Source organism: Dromiciops gliroides, chromosome 5 (genome assembly GCF_019393635.1).
Source record: "Dromiciops gliroides isolate mDroGli1 chromosome 5, mDroGli1.pri, whole genome shotgun sequence".
In the NCBI taxonomy this organism is placed as follows: Eukaryota; Metazoa; Chordata; class Mammalia; order Microbiotheria; family Microbiotheriidae; genus Dromiciops; species Dromiciops gliroides.
The window spans coordinates 172,009,512-172,034,792 of NC_057865.1; the positions used below are offsets into that span (position 1 = coordinate 172,009,512).

Sequence of the window (25,281 nt, forward strand, 5' to 3'; positions counted from 1 at the left end):
TTTTAGCAATAAAATATTTTTAAGTTAAGGTATGTACTTTTTTAGATATAATACTATTGCACACTTAATAGATGACAGTATAGTGTAAACATAACTTTTATTTCGGTGGTCTGGAACCAAACCCTCAAAATCTCCCAGGTATGCCTGTATTTCCTATTTATCCTGTATATGGCTCACCTTGCCATCTGTTCGCATGTTCTCTTCCCCCATAAGATTGTAAGCTCTTTGAGGGCAGCCCCCAAACAAATTTCCAAGGCCATAAACAAGTTACAAATTAGTTTTGGATGTACATTAATTTAAGGTGTTTCCATTGGGGAGGTCCTTTACACAGATGAAATCACAGGTGTGAACAATTCAGTACTCAACTCACAACCACTCACAAGCATTTACCTATCACTTACTATGTGCCTGGTCACTTAGCTCAGCGCTGGAAGTTTAAATACAAGCAAAAATAAAGTCCCTCTCCTCAAGGAGTTAACATTTTAGTAGAGGTAGGCCATAGTAATAGGAAGCTGAAAACTTGATAAGATGTGGAAGGTACCTAGCAGGGGAGCAAAATTGACCTGGGCCTTGGGCAACCTCCCTCAACAGAGGTTCTGGGAGGAGCCATACAATCGAGGGGATGGTCCAAAGAGGCTGAGGATATTTAGGAGGTATGAATTCCAGGGCTGAAAATGGTGGAGGGGTGATTGCAGCCACTTTAGAAATGGAGGTGTAAAAACATCTCACTTTCCTTAAGACAATGGCAACTTTTCAGGATGTATGGGGCAAGTAGCAAACACAGAGGCTTAAGGGTCCATTCAAATTGCATTACACTTAGTTAAAGACGAGCTACTTAAAGCTGTGAGTGAATCATTTTGTACCTTGTAAGAATACAAAACTTGGAGCAGGTGTAGATGTATCTAATAAAGCATATGTAGATAATTTGTAGATTAAAAGTTCAGTAAAGCAGGTGAGCAAGAATAGAATGTTTCCTGTTTGTTTTCCCCATCTATTCATTTGCATAGACCAGTAGGTGAGATTTAGAGTTTTAAAAAACTGAGGAATCCAGAACCCCATGATGTAGGAGGCAAAAAGGGGTTAACAGAAAAACCTAAGACCCAAGCTCTAATTCAGATATGAGCACTAAAAGGGATTCAGACCTCAGTTAATGGATAAATTCTTTATTAATATAAGTCAGGGCCTAGCTTCTTGTATACCCACAGTAATCAGTACCCATAACAAGATCATAACAAGAACATAAAGGTCCAGGTCAAAAAGACCATAACAATAACAATGATATACTGACAGGCTATAGAAAACCAAACTAGAAATAAATGAAAAATGAAGATATTTTTAAACTAGCCATTGGAAACAGAAAGAGATATGCGCGGAAAAGGCCAAATTTGTCCCCAGATTCACCTTATGATGTGTAAACCCCAAAAACACACCTCCAAAAAGGTTCCCACCTGGGGGTTGGCTTAGGACCCCAGGAATTCCAAATTAGGATAAGCCCTCCCCTGTACCTCCCAAAGGTGGAGATTATTATAATGAGAAGGACAGGCCCTCCCCTGTACCTCCCTAAAGTAGAGATTATTATAATGAGACTGATGCTCAATTTATCCATACTATAAATATAACTCTTTCCTTATTTGAGAGATACCTTTGCACTTTTCTGGTTCTCTCCCTGTGTTCACTCACAGTATTGTAATAAAACTTGGGAAACTGAGTCTTCTAATTCTTTTGGGACGACTCATGATCAATCTGACCCTCATTCCTCATCACCCAAAGTGCCTTGGTGACTATTGGACAAACAGACATTGTCTGTTTATGACCTAACCTTTAGAGATGAAGATTTGGAAAATACGCTGAATCTTAACCTATCTGCCACCTTTGAAACTGTTGACCATCCTCTCCTGGGTGCTCTCTCCTCTCTGGATTTTCTTAGCACTGTTCTCTTTTTGTTTTCTTCTTACCCATTTGATGACTTCTCAGTAGTCTTTGCTGTTTCATTGTTTGCCTTAGTCCCCCTTCTCTTCTCCTTCTATACCATCTCTTAATAACCTAATCAGCTACTATCATCTCTGCAGATGAGTCACAGATCTATATATCCAGCCCTGAACTTAGGTCCTGCATCACCAATTGCCCATGAGATATTTCAAACTAGATGTCCTAGAGACATCTTAAAGTCAACATGCCCAAACCTGAACTCATTATCTTTCCTAAGAAAAAAAAAAACCTTCACCATTCCAAATTTCCTAATTTCTGTTACACCATCCTTCCAATCTCACACATTTAAAACCTTGAAATTATCCTAGACTCCTAACTCTTCCTCATCCTACATATCCAATCCATTGCCAGATCTACTGTCTACACCTTCAAGTCTCTCAAATCTAACCCCTTCTCTTCATTCACACAGCAAGAACCTTAATTCTGGCCTTCATCACCTTTCACTGAGATTATTGCAAGAGCTTCCAAATGTGTCTCCCTGTGTCAAGTGTCTTACCACTCCTGCACATCCTACATACTGCTGCCAAAGTACTTTTCCAGAGTGGATATTTGCCAATATCATTCCCCTTTTCAGTTGTAATCAATCAGTGATTTCCAGTTGCCTGTAGTATAAAATGTAAACTCCTCTCATTAGCTTTTCTTTTCTTTTTTCTTTCTTTCTTTCTTTCTTTTTTTTTTTTAGTGAGGCAATTGGGGTTAAGTGACTTGCCCAGAGTCACACAGGTAGTAAGTGTTAAGTGTCTGAGGCCAGATTTGAACTCAGATCCTCCTGAATCCAGGGCCAGTGCTCTATCCACTGAGCCACCTAGCTGCCCCCTCTCATTAGCTTTTTTTTTTTTTTTTTGCAGGGCAATGAGGATTAAGTGACTTGCCCAGGGTCACACAGCTAGTAAGTGTCAAATGTCTGAGGCTGGATTTGAACTCAAGTCCTCCTGAATCCAAGGCCAGTGCTTTATCTACTGTGCCACCTAGTTGCCCCTCTTATTAGCTTTTAAAGCCACACCTCCTGGCTCCAACCTATCTTTACAATCTCATTAGACATTGCTTCCCTTACTGCACACTGTGATTCAGCCAAACTGGGCTTCTCTCTCTTTCTTACAAAAGACACTCCATCCCCCATCTGGGATTATTTCTACCAGCCATACAGCATGCCTGAAATTTGCTTCCTCCTTCCCTTCACCTTCTGGAATCCCTCCCTTCCTTTACGATGTAGCTCAAGTACAGGGGACAGCTAGGTGATGCAGTGGATAGAGCATTGACCCTGGCATTGGGAGGACCTAAGTTCAAATCTCACCTTATTAGCTGTGTGACCCCAGGCAAGTCGCTTAGCCCCAATTGTCTTAAATATTTGGGATCATCTTTCTCTAGAGGAGAGAGTGAGGCTGGTGACCTTGTACAGCCCTCCCTTACTTAAATCCAATTCACTACAAGTCATGACATCACTCCGATGTCATGGTCCTCTTCGAGAACGAAGCACAAACAACAAGCTCAAGCACCATTTTCTGAATGAAGCCTTCCCAGATTGTCCCAGCTGTGAGTATCCTCCCTTATAAACTATCTTGTGAAGGATGTGTGTGCTGCCCATGTAGATATTTCACAGGGATTTGCTTAAAAGCTGCTTGCAGGGAGGTGCAAAGAGGTCTTTGGACTTTTCGACCGCCTCTTTTTATTTTTTTTTTTATTTTTATTTTTTTTTAGTGAGGCAATTGGGGTTAAGTGACTTGCCTAGGGTCACACAGCTAGTAAGTGTTAAGTGTCTGAGGCCGGATTTGAACTCAGGTACTCCTGACTCCAGGGCCGGTGCTCTATCCACTGTGCCATCTAGCTGCCCCAGACCGCCTCTTTTTAAAAAAAAACAAAACTTTGATTCTTGCCTGGAGGAGAACAGGAAATGGGTGTCACAAGCCTGGCTCACACTGCTCTTCTCAGAGAGGGGACATTGAACTAGAATTATATTTAACTGCCCTCCTAAATGTTATTTTTGTTCAGTCATTTCAGCCGTGTCCAACTCTTTGTGACCCCATTTGGGGTTTTCTTGGCAAAGATACTGGAGTGGTTTGCTATTTCCTACTACAGCTTATTTTACAGATGAGGAAACTGAGGCAAGCAGGGGTAAGTGACTTGCTTAGGGTCACACAGCCAGTAAGTGTCTGAGGCTAGATTTGAACTCAGAAAGAAAAGTCTTCCTGACTCCAGGTCCAGTACTCTGTCAACTGTGTTACCTAGCCAGCCCAGAGGAAATGATTTTTAGGTTCAAGTCACTCTTCTAATAGACATCCCTTAATGGGAAAGGAATGCCCCAAACTATATCTAAAGGCTTGACTCCCCACCAAATGTTAGTTACCCAATAACCATCACAATAGTAAGTAGCAACTAAACCTATTTATCAAAGCCAATAGCAAACAGAAATCAGAGAAGCTATATAGGTTAGAATATACCAGACAGGGGCAGCTAGATGTGGCAGTGGATAGAGCACCGGCCCTGGAGTCAGGAGTACCTGAGTTCAAATCCGGCCTCAGACACTTAACACTTACTAGCTGTGTGACCCTGGGCAAGTCACTTAACCCCAATTGCCTCACTAAAAAAAAAAAAAAAGAATATACCAGACAATATGCAGATTATATGGGCTTTCTCACTGGGATGATATCTGGACTAAGAGAGAATGCCCAGTCTCATTCAAGAAGAAATTCTGCAAAGGCTCTAGTGTAGCAAACTGGGAATCTAGGGCTTGAAGAGTCACCAGCTCTTCTACATGTTGACATTTTCCCAAAATCTTTCTCTCCCTTTGGGGTCCTCTCCCTAAAGAGAGCCTGGACTAGACCAGGGCTTCTTAAATGTTTTCCACTTGCAACCCCTTTTCACCCATGAAATTTTTACACTATCTTGGGTATATAGGTATATAAAATAGGTATACAAATCAAACATTTACTGCCAATTTTTTTTGCAACTCCCACATTCAGTTATGTGACCCTATATGGAGTTGTGACCCACAGTTTAAGAAGCTTTGGACTAAACAACTTTTAAGGTCCTTAGCTATGCAGAGGCAGCTGGGTAGTACAGTAGACAGAGTGCTGGGCTTGGAGTCAGGAAGAATTGAGTTTAAATCCAGTCTCAGACACTAGCTGTGTTACCCAGGACAAGTCATGTAACCTGTCTATTTCAGTTTCCTCAACAGTAACATGGGGATAATAATAGAACCTATGTCCCAGGGTTATTTCGAGGATCAAATGAGACAATATTTGTCAAGTGATTAGCATAATGCCTGGCACATAATAGTGTGATCTTAAGTCATCCCTTTTTTCTTTCTTTTTTTTTTACATCATCAAAATGACAAATTCATACAATTACCTAGATCATTCCAGAGAAGGAAAAAAATGTATTTTGCTCTCAAACCACTGGATTATTTTGAAAGTATATTTGGGCCAACTAACCCAGGAAATTGTCTCCTGTGCTTTCAAACAAGTGAAAGCCAGGTCTTAAAACCAGGACAGCAGTCCAAGTACAGAGGAGGAGCAGTCAGTGCACTTAATTCAGATTAAGGTCCGAAAAAACAACTAGCAGATCTCAGCCAAAACGGACCACAATCAAGGCAGGAGCTTCATCAAAAAGTCATATCATTGCAAGTCATCCATTCCTTAGGAGGGTAGTTGCGCTCACTTTCACAGACTGAGAAACTGAAGTAGAGAGATCTAAGGAAGAGTGCTTCAGCTATTAAGCTTCCTTCGCTAAGACATGAATTATAAAAGAGAATAATTTATGAGAGATTGGATGAATGATGCTTTCACAAGCACCTAATTATAAATTTATCTTCTATAATAACAATGTTCAAACTTCCATCTACAGGCCACATAGGGTCATTTAGTTGAAAGGTTTTCGAGTGAAGACATATGAATTTGCTTCCCAGTGTGGTATAATTAAAACAGACTTGGATTTGGAATTAGAGGACCTGCTACTTCCTTATGTGAGAAAGTCACTTCACCCAGTACTCAATTTCCTTATCTGTAAAATGGGAAGACTGGACTAGATTATCTCTAGCTTTGGCATTCTGATTCTAAATAGAGCAAAATCTTCCACTTGAGATCACAGCATTTTGACCCTCGTTTTATGGTTTAGGAGAAGAGGATAGATGAAGAAGTATAGAGCTGGGGAAAGGGAAAGAAGAAGGAATAAGATTAATTAATTAATGTCTCTGTCAGTTTAACCTCTTTCAATTGGATTTGGGCGGGGCGGGGAGGGGCGGCAATGACGGTTAAGTGACTTGCCCAGGGTCACACAGCTATAAGTGTCAAGTGTCTGAGGCCGGATTTGAACTCAGGTCCTCCTGAATCCAAGGCTGGTGCTTTATCCACTGTGTCACCTAGCTGCCCCTGGAATTTTCTTTTTAAAAAATTTTTTTTAATCTTTTGTTTTCATTTCACTTTCATGTTCAACTATAATCTTCCCTTCCCCCTCCCCAGGTGGTCAATCGCTATAATAAAGAATTTGAAATGAAAGAGGGAAAAAAGCAGTTCAACAAATGAATCAACAAGCATTTATTAAGCATAAGCCTTAACCTCCCAACCTCTAGCCTCATATTTCCAACTGCATTTTGGACATCTTGAACTAGATGTCCCTTCAACATCTTAAACTCAATACACCCCAAACTGAATTCCTCTTTCTGTCCAAACCTTCCTGACTTCCCTTTTACTGTCAAAGGCATCACCACCATTTTCCCAGTTAGTTATCCAGGCTTGGGACCTAGGTGTCATTTTAGACTCCATATCCAGTCAATTGTCAAGTACTGTCATTTCCACCTTTGCCCTCTTCTCTCCTCTAACACCACCACTGTAGTGAAGGTCTCTCTGCTTCAAGTTTCTCCCCACTGAGCTATCAAATTTATCTTCCTAAAACCACAGACCCAGTAGTGGACTCTGGTAGCTCCCTATCATTCCAATATCAGCAATTAATTTCCTCTATTTGTCCTTCATAACCTGGTCCCTTTCTACTGTTCCAAGTCTTCTTATACTGTAGTCCCTGTATTCTTTGATCATGTGACACTCTGTCTACTGCACTGCCCAGCTGCCTCTGCATAGCTTAGGGACCTTAAAGGTTGTCTAGTCCAAAGCTTCTTAAACTGGGGGTCGCAACCCCACATGGGGTCACATAACTAAATGTGGGGGTTGTGGAAAATTTGGCAGTAAATGTTTGATTTTGTCTCCCTGTTTTATATACCTATATGCCCAAGGTAGTATAAAAATTTCTTGGGTCAGAAAAGGGGTCCAAAGCGGAAAAAGTTTAAGAAGTCCTGGTCTAGGGGGCAGCTAGGTGGCGCAGTGGATAAAGCACTGGCCTTGGATTCAGGAGGACCTGAGTTCAAATCCTTCTTCAGACACTTGACACTTAACTAGCTGTGTGACCCTGGGCAAGTCACTTAACCCTCATTGCCTTGCAAAAAAACCCCCCAAAACCAGAAGTCCTGGTCTAGTCCAGGTTCTCTTCAGGGAGAGGGCCCCAGAGGGAGAGAAAGACTTTGGGAAGATGTCAACATGTAGAAGAGCTGGTGACTCAACTTGCCCTAGATTCCCTGTTTGCTACACTAGAGCCTTTGGAGGCCACTGCAGTATTTCTTGCTCTTCCTGGCACATGACGCCCCATCTCCAAACTCTAAGGGTTTTTTGCTGACTGTTCCCAAAGGCCTGGAACAGGTTGTACCTATTCATCTCTGCCTCCTGGTTTCCTTCAAGTCTCATCTAAGGTCCCACCTTCTGCAAGAAGCCTTTCCCAGTCCTCCTTCATATTAGTGCCTTCTCTCTGAGATTATCCCCAATTTACCTTGTATATAACCTTTTTCTAAATAGTTGTTTGCATTCCCCATTAGACTATGAGCTCCTTGAGAACAAAGGCTATTTTTTTCTGCCTTTCTTTGTGTCATCAACATGTAGCACAGTGCCTGGCATATAGTAGCTACTTAAATGCTTGTTGACTGACTGAAGCTGTGGGCTAGGTTCTGGGGGCACAAAGACAAAAGAAAACAGTTCTGATCTCAAGAAGCTTGCATTCTCTTAGGAGAGATAACATATACATATATAAGCATACGCAAGGCAAATATTTCTTATGAACTCACTACCTCAGCGTCAGAGTGCTCTATTACTCCCTCAGGCTGCTAGCTCACCTCCTGAGTATCCTAGAACTCCCCCTGAGAGAATGGGATGTCTCTTCTCTAAGATATCACTTCGAATCTCCATTCTGGGTATGTTCCCTGTGGTTAGTTACCAGCTTGTTGCTCTTAAATGTCGAGGAGTCTAGGAGTCTAGCATTCTCTCCCCTTATAATCAGGTGAAGAGGCAAAGTCCAGTAAAGAGAGGACCAACCAAGAGAGAGCAGGCAAGGATAACCAAGGCCTTTTGAAAGTGCCTTCAGTTCCTGTTCCACAACTGCAGACATCGAAGACACCAATGTCCCCCACACAATTAACAGAATGGAAACAATTACTGAATGTCTATATATGTACATTTCCATGACTTGCCATCATGACTTTGCTGGAATCAGATTCGCCAGCTTCTTTTGATTTAAGGAAGTGCAGCAGTCAAACATGCTGATACACTATGCCCAGGCTAATAAATACTGGGCTTATTGACCAACCTCTAGTTCCACACAGAATATATACCCCAAACAAGTACAAATGAGGGAAAGTACTAGCACTTAGAGAATCAAGAAAGAAGTTGAGTAAATGATAATGCTTGAGTGAATCTTGAAGGAAACAAAGGAGTCCATGAGGTGAGGTTTAGAAAGAAGTATATTCCAGACATGGCAGACAACTGGTACAAAGACATAGAAAATGGAGTGTTCTATGTGGGTAGAGGGTGCCATGGCTTTAGCTGTGTGGCCGAGTCTCATAAGGAAAAATCTGACCTGCCATTCACCCTATTGTGTAAGGGGAGGAATGTTTGCATGCACATCTTTTTAGGCACACCATTAGTCCATCCTTGACAGTCTTAGAGACTTTCTTATCAATAGTTTCCCAGAGAAGTATAGGTGGAGTGTGGGATCCAAGACATGCAGAACATCCAAATAAGGAGGAGATTTCTGTGCTGCCCTTAAAGTACATACAGTATGAGTTATTGAAGCTCAGGGAAGTCATGCAACATTTTGACTAATCACTTTCCTGGGCACGTGCCCTTATACCTCTGATTCACGCTTGCACAAAGAAGGCTTTCTGCCAAGTATACTTATATAACCTATATGTATAAATATCAGGGAAGGTTGGGGAGAAGCTTGATGGGAATTCACATAACATCCATGAGCAGTCCCGGACACTGACACCACCTACCACCACTACCCCCAGTCCCAAGTAAGTCTCTTTTCTTTTTTTTCTTTTGTGTGTGTGTGTGTGTGTGTGTGTGTATGTGGCAATTGGGGTTAAGTGACTTGCCCAGGGTCACACAGCTAGTAAGTGTTAAGTGTCTGAGACCAGATTTAAACTTAGGTCCTCCTGAATCCAGGGCTGGTGCTCTATCCACTGCGCCACCTAGCTGCCCCCCAAGTAAGTTTCTTTTAAATAAATTCTTTCTCTTTAACTCCGGAGTTGCCAATGGCTTTCTTTGGTATCAAGTTGTTATCTTGGGGGCATGGGGGAGGTATACATCTGAGCCCACCCCATACCCAACAATTGGCATAGTCAGCAGGATACCACACCTAACAGTGGGGAACAGAGGAACAATGGCCGATTGACTGGACCTTAGGTTTGAAGAGAGAAGGAAAATATAATAAAGCTGGAAAGGTAAATTGAGGCCAGGATGTAAAAGGTTTTAAAAGCCAGAGGAGTTTATATTTTATCCTAGAGAAGCTAGGGAACCATGGGAATGCATTTAGTAGGCTAGTAATATGGTCAGATGTCTACTTAAAGACAATCATTTTGGCAAGTATGTGGAAAAAGAAGTGGAGAAGGAGGGAAACCAGGAAGGAGGCCATCGAAATATTCCCAGTGATAACTGATCAGGGTCTGAACTAAGGTGGTGACTCTATGAATGGTGAGGACACAGATTCAAGAGTCATAGTAGGGGACAGCTAGGTGGTGCAGTGAATAGAGCACCGGCCTTGGATTCAGGAGGACCTGAGTTCAAATCCGGCTTCAGACACTTGACACTTACTAGCTGTGTGACCCTGGGCAAGTCACTTAACCCCATTGCTTCACACCCCCTCTTTCAAAAGAGTCATAGTAGAGGAAGTAATGATAGAATTTAGCAACTGATTGAAAATATGGGTTGAAAGAAAGTGAAGAGTTAAGAGATAACCTGAAAGATGGCATCAGCCCTTGACAAAATTGGTCAGTAGAAGATTTGGGAAGAAAGATGGTGAGTTATGTTTTGGAAATATTGAGTTTGAAATGTCAAGGGGACACCCAGTTTGAAAGTCCAATTGGCAGTGGACTCAGGAAAAAGACTAGGCAAGATATACACACCTACATAGCTATTGGGGAATTGATGAGGTCACCAAGAAAAAAGATAGAGCATGAAGAAAAGAGCATTTGGATGGAGCCTTGGGAGTATATGCCAGTTTTAAGAGAGTTGCAGAAATATAAGTATCAAAACCTTAAGATGAGTTAGTTTATTTCTGAGCCTCTTGGCAGTTAGGAGTTAAAAATAAAAGTGCTGGGCTATGTAGAGATCACCTGATCAAAGAAAACATAGAGGTTCATCTCGGGGCAAACTTTCCTGCTACTAAATTCTGGGTGTAATTCATCACATAGATCTTATGTAAGGGATATTGAATAACACTGTTATTTCCAACAACTGTTTTCAAAAGACATCAAGTGGATGTTTCTTGTATCGATCCTCTATAAAAGCTCAGGGCATAACATTAAATCTTAACTCAGCAAAGCAATTTCTTCAGGGAACTAAGATAATATAGGGCAGGTAGATAGCTTTCTAGTGATCTAACAATAGAGGTACACAGCTTGAAAAACCTAGAGGAATGGAGTTAACATGTTCATTTTGCTTTTTGTTTGTAATATAAAATGTTTCAAAGAAGATACTGGCAAGTGCTAGATTAGTCAATTCATGGTTCAATTCTTGAGCAAGTGCATGTATTCTGTGTTATTGGTTAAAGAGATGTCCATGTGCTTTCTTTAAACACACACACACACACACCAAAATGATTATTCTAAGCTAGAAAATCAACAAACATGAACACTTCCATATGAATAAGCCAGAAAGAAGGGAGGAAATCACTTTGTTCAACTCCAGAAGTGAAGAGAGTGTTCTAGAAGAAATGGGAGTGTGACATAGTTGCTCAATTTTGAATTGTTAAAAGGCTAAGATATCTTTTCCTTGTTCAAAATTCCTATTAATGTTATCTGAAATTGTCTTGGAGCAGTCATATTGGAGGGCATGGGGTCTATGCTAGTTTGGACCTCCATCTCCAAGCTAGAAATGGCTTGGAATTAGATTCATTGTAAATTAAAGTGTTTCTGGCAGACTCAAACCTAAATCACAGAGTATAATATTAGTATGATTGTTTTTCTTTGACACTAGTAACAAATGCTCTAAGAATATTTAAATGGCACAAGGTCCTCTAAAAGACCATAGGATTGTATTACCAAGGGGTATAGTGTGATAAAAACAACATCTCCTAGGGTCCTTGTCATATAGGCTAGCCTATTTTTTTTTTCCTCTTAAAAGGAAGGAAAGCTTTCCTTGAGATTTTATTGGTTCAAGGAACTTAGGTTTGAACCATTGATATGATTTCCTAGGCATAAAAAGATAGCTTACAAGGAGTCAATGCTTCCTCAGATTTGGTAGATGACTCACTGTCATTGGAAACACCATAAAAGTAACCACATCCATCTGACTCAACACAACCTACTATTAAAAGTTTCTATAAAGAAACAGGCCTGTGTTTACCCGAAGCAGAGCTGTATCCTTGCTGAACATCCTTTCCATGTTATTTTTAAATGTTGGAAGGTGTATGCATATTTAATTTCATTACAATTCTAAGCTTGAACCAGTGGACTGATATCCCCAAACAGTACATAAAGGGATGTTTGGAGGAGGGATGGATGGCTTTGGAAGCTGTGAATTCCATTTGGATGTGTTGATTTTGAGATGTCTATGAGGCATTCAGACCGAGAAGTCAAATAAGCAGTTGGAAATGTGTAACAATAGTTCTGGAAAGAGATTAAGGCTGGATAAGCAGATATGGGAGTCTTCTGCATAGAATTTAAAGTGAACCTATAGGGACTGAAGAGATGACTAATGAAGTGTTGAGAACCCAGGGCCTTAGGGGACACCCACACTCTGTATTAGCATGATGATCTAGGAAAGAAGACCAGAAGTGTCATACATTTAGGAGAACTAATAGAGAGCAACGTCACAGCAGCTAGGGAAGAGAAAGTGTACAGGAAAGGAAAGCTGGGTAAAAGCTACATAAAGTCAAGTAGCCTTTGGGTTGAAAACAGGCTGTTGGAAAGAGCCATTAAAAGATTGTAGATAGCGGGGCAGCTAGGTGGCCCAGTGGATAAAGCACCAGCTTTGGATTCGGGAGTACCCGGGTTCAAATCTGGCCTCAGACACTTGACACTTACTAGCTGTGTGACCCTGGGCAAGTCACTTAACCCCCATTGCCCCACAAAAAAATAAAAATAAAAAGATTGTAAATAATCATGGAGGGAGCAGCTTTAGTTGAGGTAGAGGTAGAATATTAGAAGCCACACTACAAGGGATTAGGACATGAGTGGGAGGTAAATGAATCTACAAAGAATATACCTTTTCTAGGAGTTTAACTTTAGGGAGCAGGAATGGGATTGATTACTCTAGGACAGTGATGTCAAACCCAAATAGAAAAGGGCACCACTAAGACATTTATAAGGATCCCTTCTTGTTGAATATTGACTTAGAAAACCACATGGTAACATTGGCTATATTTTATTGTATTTTTATTTTGTCAAATATTTCCCAATTACATTTTTTTTCTTTCTTTTTTTTCAGTGAGGCAATTGGGGTTAAGTGACTTGCCCAGGGTCACACAGCTAGTAAGTATTAAGTGTCTGAGGCCGGATTTGAACTCAGGTACTCCTGACTCCAGGGCCGGTGCTCTATCCACTGCGCCACCTAGCTGCCCCTTCTCAATTACATTTTAATCTGGTTTTTGCCCACTATGGTAGGTGGCTACATGTTTGACACCTTTGTTCTAGGAAACTTTGGATGTGTGATCCTGTAATCTCCTATTCTTGGCATTAAGTATCTCTAATTAAGTACTTTAGTAAGCTAGCTTCAATGGCCCACATGGGCATACATATGTATGTGTATATATAGATACATACATATACATATACACACATACACACACACACACACATACATACACATATAATGTAGCTACAATGGCCCACATATAGCCAGTTATGGCTACATCCTGGTGGTAAGGATTGGCTTGGGGATAAGTAACATAAACTTTGAAAAGACTTCAGTAGGAAGCTTGCAATTGTTTCCCAGATTTGACAGAACTCTACCTCATTTATGCTGGTCCATTGGAATCTTAGCTTCTGGGGGAATGAGTGAATGGAATCGAAAAGCATTTCTTAAATTTTTACTGTGCTAAGTTCTGGGAATAAGAATAGAAAAGCAAGACATTCCTTGCACTCAGTTCACATTCTTATTGTAGGTGACAAAATATGTATGAGTTCAACTACGAGATGGGTCAGAAGGCCTGATAGTCCTTAGAATGGAACAGCTGGTAGACTGAAAGTCTGAGAATAACTTACAGTCCATCTTAACCAGAAGCATCATGATAATAATAGCTAACATTTATATAGCATTTACAAATTGTCAGGCACTGTACAAAGCACTTTATGATTATTATCTCATTTGATCCTTAGGGAGGTAGGCATTATTATTACCCCCATTTTACAGATGAAGAAACTGAGGTAAAGGTTAAGTGACTTGCTCAAGGTCACACAGCTAGTATCTGAGTTGAGACTAGATTGTCTTCCTGACTCCAGGCCCAGAACGCTTATCTTCTATGCCATTTAGCTGCATTTTAATGATGCTCATTGAAGTAATTTGTGAAGTCTTATCTGTCCCACAGCCAGGGATCTAGGCCCACAACTGTTGGGGAGATTCTGACCAGATGTGACTAGGAGGCAATGGGGAAAAGGCTCTAGGCAGATGGAAGTTGGGTTAGGTCCTTTAGGGAAAGGGGTCAGACACCCCCACACTCTAAGACCAGTAGTATATCTCACTTTACACCTTTACATCCACTTTATACTTTGTTACATTTGGGCAGGCCTCAGACATTGTCATCTTTATCCCTCTTCAGGCTGTACTGCTGATTCAAAGTCCTTTCTGCCCCTGTGAACTCACCTTCAACTTGGCAGGTGCCACCAGAACTTCCAATTTAAATACCTTTCTAGGCAGTACTGCTGATTCATTTCCACAGGACTTTCTCTACCATGCCCCCAAGACATGTACCTTCTTCCTCCTCCCTCCCCATTTTTACCCCCCTTTTGTATTGTCTTCCTACGTTAGAATGTAAGCTTCTTGAGGACAGGAAATGTCTTCATTCTATTTGTACTCCCAATGTTGGTACATGGTAAGTGCTTAATGAATGCTTGTGAACTTACTGACCAATGGAAGAGAACAAGGAAAAAAGAAAACTGTATCAGTCAGCTGAGAAGCCATGGGCTCTTCCTTGCTACAGCTATCCTTGTTTTAATTATATATTCTTGCTTATATAAGCCTTAGCAAGTGAAACCAGGAACATCATGTCTTCCTTATTATATTGGTAAGGCAGAAATTTGGAGTACTCCAGAATGAAGTACTTGGCAAGATATGGCAGGTTATAAGACAAAGGGACAGGGAATTTAATGCTACCTTATGTCTTATGCTCGAATTGATCGATACCAGGTCAGAGTTGGACGGAGAGAAGCAAGGCCAGGGCAGGAGTGATGGACTAGGAACATATGTATTAGTGATGGACTGAAGGACACAGTAAGGGTGAAAAACAGACTTAGGAGTGAGGTCCTTGGGAACTAGGTTGAATTGAAGCTCTACATCTTTCCTAAAGCCTTATCCCAAGATGGCGAGGGATGAGTCACATAAAGAAAAAACCCTGCACATGGTACACGAACTCTGAATCACACTGCAAACTGCTACCTCCTCCCACTCTCTATCTTTGATGAATGCTCAAAATCTGTGAACCGTGAGATCTTTAGTCCTCAAGAACTGATCATCTACTGTCCTAACACCATTCAAGCCATAAAACTCAACTAGAAATAGGTACAGCAAAAAAGCACAGAGATTGTACTTTGAATTTCAGAAGCAGATCCAGTGGAAAAGAACACAAAACATGTACCACCCCAATTTGAGAGCCTGAAAAGCACTAGTTTATGCTCCTAGAAATTAGGGATTGTTTTCATTTTTGTTTTTGTATTGCCACTGCTTAACCAAGCATTAGGTACTTAAAAAATGCTTGATTTTGATCAGTGATTAAAATGTACTGGCCAAAGAGCATACAGCTTACATAATCAGTCAACAAACATTAAGTGCCTACTACATGTCAAGCACTGTGCTAAGTGCTGAGGATATAAAGGCAAAAGACTGCAGTTCTCAAGCTAGTCTAAAGGGGGTAGAGGGATGGACAATATGCAAACAACTATACACAGAAAAAATTGAAAATAATTAATTAGAATTAAGGGGGAATTGGGGAAATTTCTTGAAGGTGGGATTTTAGCAGAGACTTGAAGGAAGTCAAGGAAGCTAAGAGATGGAGATGAAGTGGGTGAGCATTCCAGGTATGAGACACCCAAGAAAAAACTCCAGTTGGGAGATGGGGAGTTTTTTGTTGGAGGGACAAGATCATTGTCACTGCAACAACTGTCATTGTTGCAGAGTATGTTTATGGGGGTGGCGGTGGTAATGTTCACAAAAACTATAAAGGTGGGTGAAGGGGAGAGTTTTTGAAGGCTTTGGGCACTAGAAGAGTTGTATTTGATCTTGCAGGTGACTGGGAGCCAATGGAGTTTTGATTGTGTGGAGAGGGTGACATGGTCAAACATATGCTTTTGGAAGATCATTCTGAAAACTGAATGGAAGGTGGACTGGAAATTAATGGGTAGAGATTTGTGGCAGGGAGACCAACACAGCAGGCTACTGAAGTAGTTCAGACATGAAGAGGGCTTGCACTGGTTAGAGGAGAGAAGCGGCATAGAGTTGTTACAAAGGCGAACTCAACAGGCCTTGGCAACAGATTGAACATAGGGGAGTGAGGGTGAGAACTCAAAGATGACATCTAGGTTTTAAGTCTAGGTGACTGTATGGTGGAGTCCTTGACAGAGGTTTGTGGGGGAAAGTCAGTTTAGTTTTGAGCATGTTGTGTTTAAGATACCTATGGGATATCCAGTTCAAGATGTCTAATAGGTAATTGTGAGAAAATTCTTTAGTCTTCCAATTAATTTTCTCGCATTGTACAAGTAATCATGTATACAGTTCGATTCTGTTCCAATGTCTTACATTTCTCAAAAGACATACAGCCTCAAGTCAAAAAACGATCCATAGGGACAGCTAGGTGGCGCAGTGGATAGAGCACCGGCCCTGGAGTCAGGAGTACCTGAGTTCAAATCCGGCCTCAGACACTTAACACTTACTAGCTGTGTGACCCTGGGCAAGTCACTTAACCCCAATTGCCTCACTAAAAAAAAAAAAAACCAAAAACGACCCATACTTGCAATACTCCTTCCAGATTTCCTCCTGGGATCCCAACCCTAGGTTCCTTTAAGTCTAAGCAGCCTAACATCCTGAGCCCAAGAGCCCTGGGAGTACAGCAGGGCCACACAAACCACCAGTCCCACCTCCAGCCCAGTCCTTCGAGCCATTGAAGGAAATAGTCTCTATGGAGTAGTGGTTCATTTCCTCTTCCCCACTGGCAGTGACTGCTGACCAAATGCCATCCACAGGCAGACAGGCACAGGAACCCTGCAAGGGGCGGCACCTGCCCAGACCACAGCTTTCATCCCTGCCCTTTTAGCTATCATCTAGGGAAGAAACTCTGGTGAAGGGGTGAATCACCCCCAACTGTCACTACACACAAGGCAGCAAATCCAGGGTAGCTGAAGCAGCAAGGCACCTTTTGGGAGAGGAGGCAGCATATGCGAGCTAAACTAGTCTGCCACCACTATTTCCCCATATACCATAATGGAGCCAGTTCAGAAACCCAAGCTTCAATGTCTTGGGAATACAAATACTTCCAGACCAGTGCCCACACCCCCCCCCCCAGGGCAATGGGGGTTAAGTGACTTGCCCAAGGTCACACAGCTAGTAAGTGTCAAGTGTCTGAGGCCGGATTTGAACTCAGGAACTCCTGAATCCAGGGCTGGTGCTTTATCCACTGCACCACCTAGCCGCCCCCACAACCATTTTGAAAACCAAACTCTGTGGAGATGAGAATTCTGGCATCTACTCCTTCAGGTGCTACAGCCACAGCTACTGAAGGCACAGAAAACATAGTTCTTGCTACCCAAGGCCTTGGCACTGTCAAATAGTTCAATATCAGAAAGTAGTATGATTTTTATAGTTGGACCGACATTCGAGATGACACATTATCTGCTCTGCTGTCCTCAAAAGGACCACAGGACCTTGTAGCGGGAACCTTCCATATATGTTTATCTCTCCTGGAGAGCAATAACTTACCTTTCTATTCACATTCCCAGTGCTTAGCACAAATCAAGCACAATGATCCAGCCATCCTCTTTGATACTAATACAGAATGTCCAGGAGGAGGTTATGTACTCCAATTACTTTGGTCTAAGTAATATTTTCTATTCTCAGAGAATCACTAGGCTAGAAAGCATTTTTTAAGTTAAAACCCCTCAAATTTTGCATCACTGCAATTCCACCTTGAGACAATATAGAAAAAACATTATATTTTCACATAATTTGTTTATTGTAAGATAATTTACAAATATTTTGTCTTCCATGTACACAATGGAGTTCTTCTGACAAAGTAGGATAAACTAATTAGCTTGCTTCATATTTCATGTCTTTACCTGAAAAATAAATAAATTTAACAATGTTAATTTGGAAGATAAAATATCCTAGAAGTGATATAATATACCCTAGTGTTTTTAAAGGATAATATACTACTGTTGTAGGGCAGCTAGGTGGCCAAGTGGATAGAGTGCTGGGCCTGGAGACAGGAAAACTTATCTTCCTGAAGTCAAATTTGGTCTCAGACACCTAATGGCTGTGTGACCCGTGGGCAAGTCACTTAAACCTTGTTTACCTCAATTCCTCATCTATAAAAATGAGCTAGAAAAAGAAATGGCAAACCAACTCCAGTATCTTTGCCAAGGGAAAGCCAGGGTCACAAAGAGTTGGACACTACTGAAACATCTTAACAACAACAAAATACTATTGTTGCTAACTGTCCTAATCAATAGCTAATATTTAACATATGAATGAAGTTTTATTACATGTGTTTTCTATTACTGGGTCACAGTTCATATCTGACCAATACTTGTCTAACCTAGCTTCTCCCAACGATCAGAACATTTTTTGGAGTTTATTTTTAGAAGAGGGAAAAAAAGCCCTTAAAACACATGGCACTTTCCTATTAGGCTATATTTTATGGTCAAATAAAGCTATTTCACATTCAATCTACAAATAAAAAAACGTTCTCACTGCTTTTAAAATGTCTGTAGCTGGGGCAGCTAGATGGCTCAGTGGATAGAGCACCGGCCCTGGAGTCAGGAGTACCTGAGTTCAAATCCGGCCTCAGACACTTAACACTTTATAGCTGTGTGACCCTGGGCAAGTCACTTAACCCCAATTGCCTCACCAAAAAAAAAGAAAAAAAAAAAGAAAATGTCTGTAGCTTGCTGAATTATTTAAATTAGTACTTTTTTTTCTTTCAGGAGTTTAGAGGGATAGGGAGGTAGGTGAAGTGTCACCACCTTTACCTTTTGAATTTGTATAAAACTTGGATCCATTAGTTCCTGGTTATTATGTTAGAGGGAAAAAAACACAAAACAAGCAGATCAAGAAGCATTCCATGCAAGTCAACATTTACATTATTTTAGATTAAAAAAAAGCACAAATCTTTACCTGCAACGTTAAATATATCAAAGAATATTCAAACATTCCTAACAGCTTTATCAATCATTTATGCATATATAAGTATAAAATTTCACTTTGGTAGAAACTATAAGCTTTCTCCATTGCAAAACTATGAATAGCACATAACCAATAAAAACTTTGTACTAAGGATAGCACTTAGAATCAATGAATGCTGCATTTTATTCATGTTTTATTGATAAAGTTACAAAATACACAAGGCAATAAAAACTAAAAGCTCTATCAGAACAATTTTGGTATTTCCTAGTTCCTGTGAAAGCTATCTGTCATGTATACAACCTACCTTTAACTACAACATATCATATTTTTATGGAAGGAGTAAACTATACATTTGACAAAAGAGAAAAATTTAAATTGCTACTGTATCGATTATTTTCTAATTATCTAAATGTTGTTATCCATGTTATCCACAAAAATTTTACTCATAGGTCTTCTCACACCTGACGAATCAAGACCTTTAGCAGCAGCAAGGTGCACGTAAGAGTACAAGAATAGATGAAGAAGCTATAACAGCTAGTCAGAAGCCATGGATGAGAAACAGAGAAAAGGCAAGGTAGCAAGAGCGGGGTGCAGCAAAACGATAGAGATTATTTTTTAGCACAGTTTTTGAAGCTTTCAGGTTTGTCTTAAGTATCCTAGGTATTATGGAAATAGAACTGAATTAAGTCCTATGCTCTCCTCTGTACCTTGGTAATGGTGTTTTCTGGTCTAGGACAGCCTTCTCTACTCCACTACTCCTCCATGAGTTGCAATCCTGTACATCTTTTAAAGCTCAGCTCAAATACCACCTCTTTCATGAACCACTCTCACATGTCTCTGAGCAGATCTGAGTGTTATATAAGTGATAATAACTCTCTTACAGCACATATAAAATTCTGCCTTATATTTATTTCTATACATGTATGATCTCCCATATGGGGTTGTAGGAGTCTCCTTCCCTATATAGTCTGTAAGGAAGGGATTGGTCCTTCTTGCAAAGGGTAATCTCTTCATTAGCCATCTTGATTCCATCCCCTCATCTTCTGTTTTATCCATAGGCTTCCTCAATCATTTGAGCTTTTTCATCTCTAGTATTTCTTATCTATCGGTACTACCCCACTGTCTTCAAGCATGACTCATGTCTCCATACTTAAAAAACCTTCACTGATCTGGACACTTCTAAAACTATCACCTTTTACTACACTCATGGAAAGGGCCATCTATATTCTTCCTGTATTTCTTCATTTCACTCATTTCTTTCTTTTCTTCTTTTTAAAGGATGGGTTTTGCTCACTCACTCAGGCTAGACGTACAAGAGCTACACATGAACCTAGTCCCACTGTTGACTGGCATATAAACTTTTATCTGATCCATTCCTACTAGGGCTGGTTAGCTCCACCATAGGCAGCCTGTTCATATTGATACCTGGCACATAAGCCCAGTACTAAAATGTTACACAGGCAGCTTTCACTGCTTTTTCTACTGCCATTTTATCATATAGGGAGAGCATGTTAGAGACTGTTTTCGGTAGCCTTAACTTCCCAAAGCCCAACAATTTCCTATTAATTTGATAATGATAAAAACGGCAACTTAATATTCAGTCAGGTTAGCCAGAACACAATGGAGAAAAACTCATCTTCACCTGGTCTCTTATGATGTCAGAACAAGATAAAGAACAATAATCATGCGATTTTTGTTACCCTCAAATTTCAGTACCCAGGTACTAAAATTAGCAGAAGTGGAGGATGCAGTAACTAGATCAATATAAAATCCAAACAAATACTTACAGAGCTGCAGCACCAGAGATGATTTCAATCAGCTCCTTTGTGATGACAGCTTGGCGAGTACGGTTAAATGTCAAAGTCAACTTATCAATCATCTCAGCTATTAAAAAAAACATACACATATATGTATCTGTGCACATACAGAGAAATCTGACAAATCAAGCAGGAAAGTATTTATTAACTTAGCTCTGAAAATTAAATGCTTAAGACAGGGCCCTAAAAATAGGAATAGTTGCTAGTACTAAAGCACTAGTTATCTTCTTAAATGATTAAGTATAAAGTCTTTATCCTTATTCAGGGAGACCACTTCCAACTTCTCTAAATATATTTTTACCACTTAAAATACGTTTAATTTTGCAATAACAAACTTTGAATTACATAGTACCTTTCTAAAGTTCTTTCGTATTTATAATTTCCTTTCTTATAATCAGTCAGCCAGGTAAGTAGGCTAGGCGGTATTAATCTCATTTTGTAAATTAAAAAAAAATGAGCAAAACCTCTGGCATCCCAGGATTTTATTACAAACAATGGCAATTAAAGAAGACTAGACTACTACCCATGTCACATGACTGAAATGTTATCACATGATTTTAATATTGTTACCACTCAAAAAGTGACAAGTAATAAATTTTAATAACCTCTTCACATTTCTAGGCTATTAAATTAACTCAGCATAGTGTCTTACAGGCATTCTTGCTAGCATTGTCCATAGCTGTCATTCTTGCACTCTGCTCACTGGTGGTGGACTCCTTTAGAGTGTAGTAGATGATGTTTGCCAGACTGTACTCTTGATAGTTTTGCAACACATCAGCATCAATGTCATCATAAATACTCATACTCTCTGTTAAAGACAAGTTACAGTTTTAAAATGATACTGAGTACTGATACAATGAAAACTGATTTTTATGATCAAAGCTGATAATAAGGCAGGTTAGAATGGTTTTGTCCCAACATTTTCACCTGTTAGTCATACTGAACAGATGTCTCTAGAACAATATATTATTAATGTTCCATTGGATTACAATATGCAAACAGTATACTTTATATCCTTCCAGAACTTTCTATTTAACATAAAGACTGATATCTGAAAGAACCCAATGAAAAGAGTAATGCTAAATCTCATGGGCACAAAGTTCTCTGGCTTTGTGATATGTTATCAGTTATAAACATTTATAGATCACTCCTACTTTGTGAGGTTTCTTATAACAAAGCAAAATAGTTAAGTAAAATGGATAACACAGTGTTCTCATATGAAAATACATGTAAATGTTTGTTTGTTTTGTAGTGAGGCAATTGGGGTTAAGTGACTTGCCCAGGGTCACACAGCTAGTAAGTGTTAAGTGTCTGAGGCCATATTTGAACTCAGGTACTCCTGACTCCAGGGCCGGTGCTCTATCTACTGCGCCACTTAGCTGCCCCGAAAATACATGTAACAATTCATATCTGTAGCAACCCTTTACTTCTACATATTTTTTAAGGATAAGTTTTATTGATATCTTTTGTTTCTTACATCAGTTATCCCAGCATCCTTCCTCCTTTCCCTTCCCAAGAGCCATTCCATATAACAAATAGTATTTTTTAAAGAGGAAAAAGGAAACCAGCATCCACCAATTCTCTTTAAGAAAATAAAATCTATTCTCTTCCTTCCTGTCCATGCTCTACTGGGAAAAAGGAAAAAAATATTCTTGTAACAAATATGCAGTGTTAATCAAAACAAATTTCTTCAATGCTGTATATACAAATGTCATCCTAATGAATCACCTTTATGAGTTGAAAGAATTGTCTACTGAAATACTTTCAAATAAGAGAATTTTCATTTTTTATTAATATGAAAATCTTGTTCCAGATAATGAGAAAATTTTAGGCACTCAGAACAGAATGGAAGAATTAGAAATTACTTTGAAATTTATTGTGTTAGCTTCAAAATTGACTTATTGGAAACAGGAATCCTGAGATGGTATTAATAAAGAAAAATAATAGCTTTTTAAAAAATAAAATCAATTCCACTAGGAATTATTGTACATTTCACTTCTAAACACTTGGACTAAAACAAAGTATTGATATTAAGTTAGCAATGAAATAAAGTACTCTCAAAAACAAAGATCCATTTTAAATACAATATTCTGTGGGGGGGTTATCAATCATATCAATCATATCTATCAGAGAACACTAATTTAAAGGTAGTTGTACACAGGCTGCAAACTGTGTATATGAACAAGATTTAGAAGAATCTCATTAAGTATCTGAACAAAAAAGATGCTGGTCACTTAGCAAGAGCAAGGAAAAACCTGTGGATAATCCATGTGATCTGCGGGTTTCTTCATGATGTCAGAAGAAAGCAAATAAGGCCTCCCAGATGTTGGATAGACTCCTGTGAACTTATGGGAGGACATGGGACAAGAATGCCACAGGATAGATGGTTTGTAATCTCTATTAATGGAAGGAATATCCATCTTGCAAGAGATCACAAATCCACCCGAGAATTTAGATAAGTAAAACAAAACTTAATGTTAGAAATATGAGTAGTCACAGCAAACAGGAATCAATCAAGACAGACTGACATTTTACGGAGGCAAATGAATTTCTCTCAATGTTAAGATATTCCTTCAAAGGGGCTTGGTAGCACCCAAAACCAAGCCTCCAGTGCTCATTCTGTTAAGCTTTTTAGAATCTTTATAAAAAAAATATTTAGCAAAATATTCAGTATAGTGACCACACCATACAACACACGCAGTAGTCTTCCTTAGTAGTCCTTTGTCTTTGCCATGAGGAAGGAAACTTCTTTCAGTATCTGATTCCTAAGATTTAAACACAAATCTCGTAAGCCTGGAGACCAATAATGCTAGGCATGTAGTGAAATAATTATAAAAATGACTGCTGAATGGACAAAATATGGTTTTGACACTTTGACAACATGCTCTTCAATGAGGTTGTGTAAATTTGAGTAATTACCCCAGCACTTGCAACAGTATTTAGGGAAAAGATGGGTTTTTTCTCTGTCTTATAAGAGGATAACAGACACTAAGGGAAGATGAAATTATATGAATTTTCGAATAATTTATTGAAAACATGCATCCAGTGGATTTATTAGTGATATACTTATGTTAAATGAAATAATTCTGTTCATATTAATACTTGTTGAAATGTTTTTTAATTTATCAATAAAAGTTATCCAACCTGAATCTATTAACAGATAATAGAGTCCGTCATCAAACTCATATCCAGCATTTAGTAGTTCAAGGGCAATGACTGAAGCATCTGCCAAAGGTAGGGGGTCTCCTCCCCCACTTCTTTAAAGTCACACAAGAAGTGGGTCAGAGTGAAGTCCTAAAACAAAATCATGTCTATTTAAATTCACTGAATTTAGTTTAATGAAATGATACAGATCAAAAGGGCAATGTAGAAAATATCCCATGGAGTTCTCTGTGGGTTTTTCTGAAGTTCAATAGATATTCTAAAGATGTTTTTTCTCCTATTTTTGGCAACTGTAAACCGCCAATATAGTAGCAATAAGACAAAGGTTCTTAATCTTTTTTGTGCTATGAATGGCTTTGGCAGTCTGGTAAGGCAAATGCAACCATTCTCAGAGTAATGATTTTTAAAATAAATAAAATACTTAGGATTATAAAGGCAAAAAATTATATTGAAATATGATTTACTAAAATATTAATTTGTAAACAGCTCACAGATACCAGGTTAAGAACCTTTGTTCTTTTCATTTCATTTCTCCCTTTCCTTAGTTTTCTCTCTCGTAGGATCAGAGGTTTTAGTGCTGGGACTTTAGAGATCATCTTTGTAACCCATAATGGGAATTATCTTTCAGATAGATATCATTTTAACAGTCACCAGAGTCTTAAGTACTCATGCTAAGACAGTTTCAGATCAGAATGTCTATGAACTAAAGTTAATAGCTTCTGACAGGCTCTGTATTATTTAATGAATGGTGATGGGGAAGAAGGAAAGAAGCAGAAAATAAGGTAAGAAAAAGTATATTCTAACAGTCACATTATGGAAAACAATGAACATAAATCTCCATCTAACAACTGCTAGTTTATAAAGCACTTCCTTTATAAATGCTCAGTGAGTTGAACAGTACAAAGATAAACATACCTTCATGATGGATAAGAACTGAGTCCAGAGAGAATGGATGAACTGTCAATCATCAAATATCTAGTAGCAAGCACATTTGAACTCAGGTCATCTTACTCCAAGTCCAATGCTCCTTCTTTTTTTAGTCTCTTTTTTTCTTTGCAGGGTAATGAGGGTAAGTGACTTGCCCAGGTCACACACCTAGTAAGTGTCAAGTTTCGGAGGCCACATTGGAACTTAGGTTCTCCTGAATCCAGGGCCAGAGCTTTATCCATGTGCACCTAGCTGCCCCCCCTTATTGTTATTTCAAAGAAATTCTGCCTCTTGTTGTGACA

General features: G+C 39.5%; 1 protein-coding gene across 1 annotated transcript; it reads right to left on the reverse strand.

Annotated features, from left to right (window-relative positions):
• Positions 1 to 17,885: 17,885 nt before the first annotated feature.
• LOC122728183 (ATP synthase subunit gamma, mitochondrial-like) lies at positions 17,886 to 23,857 on the reverse strand. Its single transcript, XM_043966452.1, has 4 exons — positions 23,810 to 23,857; positions 21,543 to 21,696; positions 20,861 to 20,957; positions 17,886 to 18,007 (listed from the first exon to the last, which is right to left on the reverse strand). The coding sequence occupies exons 2-4, from the start codon at positions 21,691 to 21,693 to the stop codon at positions 18,004 to 18,006; spliced, it is 252 nt and encodes an 83-aa protein (XP_043822387.1). The 5' UTR covers positions 21,694 to 21,696; positions 23,810 to 23,857; the 3' UTR covers positions 17,886 to 18,003.
• Positions 23,858 to 25,281: the final 1,424 nt, after the last annotated feature.

Coding starts and splice junctions, on each gene's coding strand:
- LOC122728183 (XM_043966452.1), bottom strand. CDS start 21,693: ATGAGTATTTATGATGACATTGATGCTGATGTGTTGCAAAACTATCAA. Junction 20,958..21,542: donor CAATGCTAGCAAGAATGCCT/GTAAGACACTAT, acceptor TTTTTTTAATAG/CTGAGATGATTGATAAGTTG.